Source organism: Choloepus didactylus, chromosome 7, assembly GCF_015220235.1.
Source record: "Choloepus didactylus isolate mChoDid1 chromosome 7, mChoDid1.pri, whole genome shotgun sequence".
Classification (NCBI taxonomy): domain Eukaryota; kingdom Metazoa; phylum Chordata; class Mammalia; order Pilosa; family Megalonychidae; genus Choloepus; species Choloepus didactylus.
The window spans coordinates 128293624-128304660 of NC_051313.1; the positions used below are offsets into that span (position 1 = coordinate 128293624).

Genomic DNA, 11037 nt, shown 5'->3' on the forward strand with positions numbered 1-11037 from the left:
ATTAGATACTCTGACCTATGTTTGTAATCTCAGTTCACAATGGACATAATTGTTTTATTGGAGCTGGAAAGCGAAATAAATCTTAAATGGTAATCTCCTGATCATTCTGTGCCATTAGCATGTCATTTATGAAAATTTGCCTCTACCAGTATTAACATAATATTTATCAGAGGAAAAAAATGTGATGCCAGATACTGAAAAAGCTCTTGGTAAACTTTAACACTGGTACTGATGAATTGTAAAAAACATGCTTATTTTAGGATATCTTCTCTTCATGCTGCTTCAGGCTTTTTATATAAATTATCACTTTTTTTTTCCTCACAACAGTCGTATCATAGAGAAAACTGAGGCTTAGCAAGGTTAATGTCACATAATTAGTAAGTGCAGAGCTGGGGCTTAAAACCATCTCTATCTTGTCTCCAAATTCTGTGCTGCTTTAACTACTGAACAATTTCAGTGTCAGGAGTTGGGATTTTCTAAGATAAGGGCTTTGGCCATCTGATTAAGATAATCCTGCTCTGTGGCAGGCTTGAAGCATGGCTGATTACTGTAAATCAGCAGGCCCTTCTTTGCCTCTGAATGTTCAGGTAGGAGACCTGAATATGCCACTTTGGGGATGATGATGATGGTGGTGGTGGTCCTGGTGGTGGTGATGATAGCAAACATTTATTTAAAGTTTCTTATGTGCCAACATTTGCTTCAAGCATTTTATATACATTGATTCATTTAAAACTCACAACAATCCTATGAGGAATGTTCTATTAGTATAGTCTTCATTTTGAAGGTGAGGAAATTGAGGCCCAGAGTGGCCACCAAGATTACACAACTAGAATCTAGCAATTTGACCCCAGAGTCTGTGCTCTCAGACTCGATACTCCCCCAGCTCTTGATCCATTTTCTGTTTTCTTTTCCACAATTTCTACTATACTCAGTGTGCCTCCTTTTCCACTCAGCCTGCAGTCTGCTCCAGCAGACTTCTCTTCTAAATCTTCCCTGCCATCACTGTAGCTGCTTCTCCCAGAGACGCAGAGGATGTAGTAGATTTGCAATAGATGCAAATGCCACCCCCCCTCCCCCCGCATGTTGTTCCATGTCTATTTCAGATCCGGAGCCGGGTTGATGTCATCAGACATGTGGTGAAGAACGGTCTACTCTGGGATGACTTATATATAGGCTTCCAAACCCGACTCCAGCGGGATCCTGACATATACCATCATCTGTAAGTGAGAGAACCCCTGTTGCTCCCTAGGTCACTCCAAAGGGTGCCATGGATGTTTTAAGCATAGTTAGTGACCACCTGTACCCCCAAATTCTGATTGATGCATACCTTCATTTCTTTGTTGGCCTGTTAAAAAGCAAATCTGGGTAGGGAAGTATAACATTTAAGAGAGTCATCATTTATACATTTATATGAATGTGTTCCTGATTCCTTCTGTAATTGTTTTTTGGTATAGGAAAGGGAGGGACATTATGAGAGGGAAATGGTGTGGTTTGCTAAGACAGGAATGAGGGAGGGGGTAGGTAAGCTTGTGGCAAGGATGTGGTCATTGAAGACAATCATCACTCTTGTCACATTTTTTGCCTGTGCCCAAGCCTGAGCATGAATTTAGTGGGAATGGCCCACTGAGTTTCTGCCTGCCTACACTCCAAAACTGTAAATCTTTTACTTTTCAGTGACTATGTTTTAAGATTATATTTGAAATATTTGAGTTAAAATCTTAGAAAGGGCCCTTTTTATATTGCAAAATAATCACCAAGAAGAGATTCTTCTTTCTTATCAATACCACTGATCCTCTGAAAATGCAGAAAATTTATTTTTTAAAATTCTAATCATTTAAAATGAGTAAAATCCACTCTATAGCTTCTACTCTGAGTTTGCAAGCACAGACATTTATTAAAATTTCTTTTCTTAGTTATTTGCTTTTAAATACATTTGAATTATAAAATAATTCAAACAATGTAGAAGTGTATAAAGTAAAAAGTAAATAACGCCACCCATACCTCCCATGAAATACTGTTTCCTGCCCCCCCTTCTCATTCTCCATGGTTGCCCTTGGTAACAGTTCAATGTGTGTCTTCCTGGACCTATTTCTAGACATATCAGCATTTCTCTAAATGTATTTGCTCCCAATAAAATGTTCCATATAGTTGGGGGGGGGGGGGACTTATCACTGTCACTGTTGTTTGTTAATGCAATCCCAATAGATACATTCTGCAACTTGCATTTTTTTTTTTTTTTTTTTTTTACTCGTTGATGTATCTTAGGTATCCCTCTGTGCTGGGGCAAATACATCAACTTCAAACATTTTAATGGCTGTTAAACAATCCATGTTTTATTCATTTTCAACAAAGCAGAAACCTGTCTTCTTGCTCGGGAAAGAAAGGGATATGGTAACTTTGTGGGGGGGGGGTTACTGGAAATTTCTTAAGAAAACAATTCTATCTTGGAAACGTCTAGAATATTGATGCTAAAGACTATTTGGTTATATTGTGCTTTGATAACAAAGATCATAAACATAAAAGAATTCCACTATGAATCTTGAGAAGCAGCCATAGCCCAGTTTATCTTTGTTGCTCTTAAAATGGATTTATGAGTTTATTATTCAGTTTTCTGGCTATAAAATTATTCATTTCCACTGTAAAATTTAGGAAAAATATTTTTAAATGCAAGGAAAAAATTGAAATTGTAAATAATCTCACCACCCAGAAAGAACAATTTATATTTTGTTGTCTAGCTAATCTTTCTTTCCTGTTCCTACATACACACACTTTTTATAAAAAAAAAAAAAAAAAAAATAGGATAATACTGAATGCACTTTTGTACCTGCATGTTTACTAAGCAATATATTTGTTTCAGTTTGCTAATGCTGCCGGAATGCAAAACACCAGAGATGGATTGGCTTTTATAAAAAGGGAGTTATTTGGTTACACAGTTACAGTCTTAAGGCCATAAAGTGTCCAAGGTCAGCAATCAGGTACCTTCACTGGAGGATGGCCAGTGGCGTCTAGAAAACCTCTGTTAACTGGGAAGGCACGTGGCTGGCGTCTGCTCCAAAGTTCTGGTTTCCAAATGGCTTTCTCCCAGGACGTTCCTCTCTAGGCTGCAGTTCCTCAAAAATGTCACTCTTAGTTGCATTGGGGTATTTGCCCTCTCTTAGCTTCTCCAGAGCAAGAGTCTGCTTTCAATGGCCATCTTCAAACTGTCTCTCATCTGCAGCTCCTGTGCTTTCTTCAAAGTGTCCCTCTTGGCTGTAGCTCCTCTTCAAAATGTCACTCACAGCTGCACTGAGTTCCTTCTCTTTGAGTCAGTTCATTTATATGGCTCCACTGATCAAGGCCTACCCTGAATGGGTGGGACCACGCCTCCATGGAAATTATCTCATCAGGTTATCACCTACAGTTGGGTGGGGCACATTTCCATGGAATCACTCAAAGAATTACAATCTAATTAACACTGATAGGTCTGCCCACACAAGATTACATCAAAGATAATGGCTTTTGGGGGGGACATAATACATTCAAACTGGCGCAATATTCCACTTTAGTGTAGTTTTTTACATCACTGTTTTTAATGGCTGTCTCCCTTGACATATTTTATTTAATCAATCCTTGAACAACATTTGTTTCTAACTTTTCACTCTCCAAACAATGCTTGGGTTAATAAACATGTAGGTTTGTCTTGCACAGGTTCATAGTGATTTCCATAGGATAAATTTCTAGTTGTGGAGCTGCTGGATCCAGCCCATAACAATGTTTAAACTTTTAATTTACTCTACCAAATTGTTACTCAGAAAGCCAGTTCACCCTCCCAGAAATAAGACTTGTGATTAGCCATTTATCTGTACCTTTGCCAACATTAGGTTCCAAAGTTTTTGTATACCATATGTAAATTTAGATTTTCACAAAGGAGGATCCCTTGAAGTGAGGCACATTACATTAAGATAAAAATAAGACACACGTGTCATGTTTTAACGGACTATGTTCAACACACTAAAAATGCTAAGCTCCATGTTCTGCTGAAGCAGTACAGAAATGCTTTCTCTTAGGGAGAGGGGAGTGCCAGGTACCAAACAGGTCCTGGCAAAACAATAGGCACGGAAGTTTCAAAAACATATTTCCCTGTTTTATCTCCCTCACAGGTTCTGGAACCATTTTCAAATAAAACTCCCCCTAACGCCTCCCGACTGGAAGTCCTTCCTGGTGCACCGCAAGTAGAGCAGACCTGCAATCTCACAGGTCGGGCATCCCCTGGGTCTGGGATATGCCCTTACCTTTACCATGCATCCTCTAACACCCTCTTGGCATCTAAAGCAGGCAGGCACCATGCCTGTCAGAAAACCTGACTTTCTGGGGAATGAGAGGAACTAGCATTACAAGAACATTCAAGTTTAAAAATAAGTAAATAAGATGAGTGGTAAGTCCACAGAATCTTTGGTCTGGTTGAAACAAACATACAGCTAATTACCAAACAGAACAAAAATTATTTCAGGCTGTCAGAGGGTGCTGTCAGAGAGTGTCAGAGAGTGCTATTTTCAGGCTGTTAGAGAGCTAAATCCTGAGCATATGGGGAAAAAAATAAAAATAAAAATAAAAAAACCTTAAGAGAGAAAAACTAAAACAGAGCAAGTAAAATGGAAAACATTACCTCACCATTTCTGATAAACTTTTCTCTTTTTTTGAGACGATGGAGTTCAGCTTGCCTGGCACAAATCAGATTTGACACTCCTTCCTATGGAATGTGATTTTATTAACTGAATTACAAAATCTGTTTCCACAAATTTTGATTGAAATGACCACGTAATATTACTACAAAAATAAATTCCTTGACTCATGCATTCATTTATATATTCATTTAATGATTCCATAAACAGCTATCCAATCACTTTGCATTATAGTACTCTATTAATTGTTTCCCCCAGTAGACTCTGAATTTCTTAAAAGCATAGACTGTTGCTTGAGTGCTTAGCATAGATCTGATTCATAATAGGCATTCAGGGAAGGAAGGAACAAACAAATTTCTATCTTCCACTGTTAGTGAGACTTAGCTCTTAAAAAAGGATTCAGTGTCCTTACCTACTGATGAGGAGTTGAATTAGAATATCTTCAACATTCCTTTCAGGTGTAATCAGGTGTAAAGTTCTTTGTTCCATACTCTAGTCTAGTTTAAGTTCCATACTCGAGTCTATCTTCTAAGTTATGACTATAGGATAGGAAGGAAGCCAAGCAAATTCACATACAGCTATATCACAAGGCAGTCTCAAACAAGCATGCTATTTATTGTACAAACTAAGTCTTGGGACTGCTGAGGGGAGAGATTACATCTGACTTTTTTAAATGACCCAGGAGAGCACTATGGAGAAGACTGTATTTCTGTGGGGAGAGGAGGGATTGAGATTTAAGTTTTTAATAAGCTGAAATGGAGGGGAGGAATGGGAAAAAGAATAGTCCAGACAGAAAGAATGGGTGAAGTCAAAAGGTAGACAAATGCAAGGTGAATTGGGGCAATGTCAAGCCCTCATGGTGTGGCAGAGTAGTAAGGGCAACCAGGAACAGGGCATGAGTGGGACCTTGGAGATTAAAGAGTTGAGAGTGCTCAGTGAAGATGCAGAGTAGGTTCTTCATTTTGAAGAAGCAGGAGGCATGAAAGATAAGGAGGCAGCTGATATATATAGAGAGAGCTCTAAGTCTAAAGTCTTGGAAATGGAGCAGTTCTGAAAGAAGGTAGGGCTAAAGGTGCTTCTGTATTAGTGGGTGAATGAAATGGAGCAGAGATGAAGGTAACAGGAATTGGAGGTCAATGTGTGCATTTTGAAGTTGCCTTCTAAGAAGATTATGAAGTACAGTGATCAACACACCTCAGGCTTGGAATCTGATTTCTTGAGTTCAAATTGTCTCTATCACCTACTGTGTGACTTTGGGCAAGTTACTGAATTTCCCTGTATTATGTCTCAGATTTTCATCTGTAAAAAGAACATAATAATAGCACTTGACTCATAGGGTTGTGTCATATGGTAAGACACATCTAGAAGAGTGACTGGTAAGTGAAAAACAAATATCAACTATATCAACCTTTTGGAGTAAACAGCAGAATCATGGCGACCCACGGACAGTCACTTGGTATATCACTAAGAAGGTGGGAGGAGAGTCATATTTTTTGTTCATATTGCATTTTTAGAGTCTTGCTTACCTTAAAAAATCATAGATGTTGAATTAAAGAATAAGAATAAAATTGTCTCAATACACTAAAAAATGAAAAAGTATTAAAACATGCATTCTCACTGTTGTTCATTAGTAATATATTTAATTCACAGGGATGCCAAACAACATGAAAATTTCAAGAATTTACTGATATTACATCTTGAACACAAGAAGCTTAAATCAAAAGAGACTATGCTTTATTAACATCAGCAACAGCTCTTATGCTGCATTTGTGAGATTTTCACACATCTCACATTTGTGGTTCACTACATACCCAGATTCATCAATATTTTACTTTTTCTATCCACAATTCTCTGTAAAAAGAACCAGTGAACCCAAAAGGAAGAAATGCTCTGTGGAAAACAAAGCATAACAGGAAGAGATGTGAATCTAAGCATAGATGAAACAAAGCAGGAGGAGGGAAAACTTCCAAGAAGAAATTAGGAAAAAGGAAAGAGGGGGCAGAAGTTGGGTTAGAAGGATAAAAGAGGGATCAAAAGAAGAAAATGCAAAATAAGATGGCATTTGAAAAGAAAGAGAAATTATAAAAAAACACCTTTTGTCTCTTAAAAAATAAGTCCCCAAATGGGGTCCATGAAGATAGTTGAGAAGGAAGGGTTCATGAGCTATTTTCAATTTTTCAAAAAGCTTTCTTGAAATCATATATTTACTAAAACAAGGCTGCCGAGGCTGCCTCAAATGTCAAATTTTATTCATACTGAAACTATATTAATTCAGTGACAAATTTGTTATTTAATGCTGCTTATAAGTTCTAACAATTAGGTAGCTCTTTGATTAATAAGATATGTGAACACTAATTATTAATAAAGTGGGTTTGTTATACAAAAACTTTAAAATCATAGAAGAAACAACAGTAAAGATCTGTATCTTGAAAAAATTAGGAACCCCTCTTCTGAACATTTAAGAACATTGTTGAATGGTTAAAATAAGCAAATAATTTACCCATTTCTGCTAATGTCTGTAATTTTTTATGACATATGATTGTATAAGACATGCAAAAGTTACTCCTAGGAAAACATGATTGTTAACTAGGTTTCTGTATTACATGTTGATGTTTCCAATACGTGTACACACTCCACTGATCTGAACATCAAAATTTACTTTGTAATTATATACACTACCTCTTTAATTCTTAATAAAAGACACAAGAATGCGATGGTGGAATCTATCTCCTTAAACTGTGAATTCACAATTTGTAATAAAAATGTTGATTACCTATTTCTCATTAAGATGTACACCAATGATGTACCATTATTCTGTTTCATGTCTCACAATATGTATAAGAGAAATACTTGAAATTCAGGAATTATATTTTGTGATTTATCTTAAATAATAAATTATTCAACTATTATTGGAAAATAAATGTAATGTAAATCAATAGAATGTATGTAAAAATGCATATAATGAGCAAATAAAAGATTATTTTAAAATATGAATTTGTTCTTACCACCAAGTTCATCTTTATTCTCATGCTATCTTTCCAGTTCTTCTTCTGATATCCTAACTCCAAAAATTCTTTGATATCACCTGGACATCCAATCCTATGACCCTACTCCTTTTCTGTCTCCCCAGGCTCCTCCGGTCTCCCTTCTTATTCATCTCTGATGGTTCATTTCTCCCCTGCTAGCCTACACATTACTTGCTCTTTCAATATCACCTGTTCATATCTCATTTCCATTATTCAAAACCATGAAATCATCCTTTATACGTGTTCTGACCACCTCCTATTTACTCCATTGATGAAGGAGAGATCCCCTGCCCTAAATAGCAGAAGAATGCCAAACACATGACACCTGACACTGGACAGATGCGACTGACAGCAGTTTATTAGTCACAAATACTCACAGCCTGGAGGAGAAGGATGCCACACACCACACAGGACCACACAGGGTTTGTTCTTGAGAGGACAGGGAAACAGAAGGAGCTTTGTTGGTCAGGGGGTAGGGTGATCTTTGGTTCCCATGGGAGGATGTGACTGGCTTGTTTGAATAATTCTACAAGCTTGCAGGGAGGTGAAATCCATTAGGTGAAAACCAGGTGGGACGCAGCCGGGGAGCTAGGTGGGCTGTTGTGGGCAGGACATGTCCCATGAGAGCAAGGAAAATCATGACTAGGCCTTTGGGGCACTATAAGGCTCAAATATGTCAACAGCACATGGAATTACAATATAACGCCTTGCTCTCAAATCCCCATCTGTAAATCCTGTCACTTCTACCTTCAAAATATAACTAAATTACTTTCCACCACCTCCACTGGAGAGAAAAGAAATGCATATAGATAAGCTTGGCATGAGGAGCTGATTTTCCCAAAGAGGCATCTGCCAATTCCAGAAAAAACAAAAACTGAATGCCTTGAAACTTGCTCAAAGCCATTCAAGAGAGTGCTGGAAAAGCTATCCACTGGGAGGTGCCTGGCAGGCCACAACAACCCACTGCAAAGCCACCCTAGAGAGCCCCAGGGGAAGCTCCTGGCTGCTGACCATTGCTGGCCACCTCACACTTGAGAAGCCCAGAGCTGGAGAAATCAGGCTCTTCAGGGGCCTGGCGAGAGGAGAATACCCGAGCTAGGAAGAAAAAAACCCTTTCTTCCTTTCGTAGCCCTCCAGCACCCTCTAGAGAGAAAGCTTAACTTTACACCAGCAGGTAAAGGAAATTTTTGCAGGCAGGAAATGGAGTGAATTTTGAGCTGGGAGGCAATAAATTAATAACTGACAAAGACTTAATAACTCAAGAATGCATACTGCAATCTCTAAGGTAACCACCAAAGGAATAGTAAAAGAATGTGTAACCACAAAGCTAATAGAAGGAAAATGGAATAATAAAAAATATTAATTTAAAAGAAGCCAATAAATGAGGGGGGAAAATAACATAGAATAAATAGGACAAACAGAAAGCAAATACTAAGATGCTAGATTACATCAATAATCACAGTAAATGTAAATGGACAAATTGCTATCGATAAAAGACAAAGATTAACAGATTAGATTTAAAAGAACACTCTTTGCTGCTTACAAGACACATACCTAAAAGCCAAAGACACTGAAAGCTTAAAAGAAAAAGGATGGGAAAAATATTTACTATGAAAACACTAATAAAAAGAAAGCTGGTATAAGCTATCTCAGACAAGTCGGTACATTTCTAAATGATAAAAGCTGTAGTTAACTAGGGAGACATAAAAAGATCTAAATTAGTATGGATATAATAACATAGCCTCAAAATATATAAAGTGAAAATTGACATAACTAAAATCTATAAATTTAAATCATAGTGAAAGATTTTAACACATTTCTTTCAGTAACTGAGAGACCGATTAGACAAAAAAATCAATAAAGATGTGAAAGATTTGAATAATACAATAAAACACTTGACCTAATTACTTATAAAGAACATATAGCCAACAGCTACAGAATACACATTCTTTTTAAGAATACACTGAACTTTTATACAAAATTACTTTACCATGGGCTACAAAGAAAGTCTTTACAAATTTCAAAGATTTAAATCAGGTACCATATGTTCTCTTACTACAAGGCAATTAAGGCAAAATCAGTAATAAAAAGGACAATTATAAAATCACCATGGATTTGGAAATAAGAAAGATACTTCTAAATTAGTGCTTCTCAAACACATTAGGAGAAATTAAAGAAGAACTAAATAAATGTTCGTGGACTTGAAGACTCAGTATTTTAAAAAGTCATTTCTCTCCAAATTGGTTAATAGAGTCAATGTAAGCACAGTTAAAATCCCAACAAACTTTTTAAGTGGAAATTGATAGGTTGATTCTAAACTTTATATGGAAATGCAAAATTTTAAGAGTAACCAGTGCACTCTAGAAGAAAAGAAGGCAGAATATGGGCAATCTCATTTTCCTAGGTCAGTGGTTCTCAAACCTTAGCATGGATCTGAATCACCTTAAGAATCTGTGGCTGCAGCTCCAGAGTTTCTGATTCAGTAAGTCTGCAGTGGAGACTGAGAATTTGCATTTCCAGCAAGTTCCCTGGTGATACTAATGCTACTTGGAGGGGATGACACTTTGAAAATCACTGTTCTAAATAACCCATAGTTCAAAGAAGAAATCATAATGGAAATCAGAAAATATTTTAAACAAAATGATAATGAACATACAACATATCAGAGACTTTGTAGCAAACTAAAACCATGCTTACTGGGAAATTTATAGCCTTAAATGCATATATAAGAAAAAGAGAAAGGCTGAAAAATCAATAAGCTAAGCATTATTCTCAAGAAACTAGGAAAAAGGCAGCAAACTAAACCCACAGAAAATTGAAGGAGGAAAATAAAAAATATAAAATAAAAATTAATGAAATACAAAATGGACAAAATACAAAGAGGACAAAGTTAAAGGCTGGTTCTTCACAATGACCACTAAAATTAATAAACTCCTAGCAAGCCTGAGCAAGAAAAAAGAGAGAGCAAGAAGGAACAAATGACCAATGTCAGGAATGAAAAATATCTTATAGAAACTTAAAAAAATTATAAGACGGTAGATAAACAACTTTATGCAGATCATTTTGAAAATGAAGATGAAATGGACAAATTCCTTGAAAAATACTACCTACCAAAACCAATATCAGAAGAAAAAGCAAATCCTAATAATTGAATAACTATTAAACTAACTGAAGCTGTGGTTAAAAACCTGTGATGGTTAATTTCACATATCAACTTGGCTAGGTTATGGTGTCCAGATGTTCGGTCAAGCAAGCACTGTTATTGTTACTGTGAGGGAAGATAGATTTACCTATCATTAGCAGTTGATTGCACCTATGGCTAACTGCATCTACAATCAACAAAGGAGACT

At 36.7% G+C, this 11037-nt stretch overlaps 1 protein-coding gene across 4 annotated transcripts in view; it reads left to right on the forward strand.

Annotated features, from left to right (window-relative positions):
- Positions 1 to 7622, forward strand: part of LOC119539920 (cytidine monophosphate-N-acetylneuraminic acid hydroxylase) — a 112551-nt gene extending 104929 nt beyond the window's left edge. For 3 of the 4 annotated variants that reach the window (XM_037843815.1, XM_037843816.1, XM_037843814.1), the window contains 3 exons: positions 1104 to 1219; positions 4140 to 4236; positions 6312 to 7622. In XM_037843815.1, the coding sequence (XP_037699743.1) occupies positions 1104 to 1219; positions 4140 to 4215 (192 nt within the window). In that variant the 3' untranslated portion in view covers positions 4216 to 4236; positions 6312 to 7622. Of the gene's footprint in view, positions 1 to 1103; positions 1220 to 4139; positions 4415 to 6311 lie in introns of all 4 variants that reach the window. The other variant, XR_005217972.1, reaches the window with a different exon arrangement.
- Positions 7623 to 11037: the final 3415 nt, after the last annotated feature.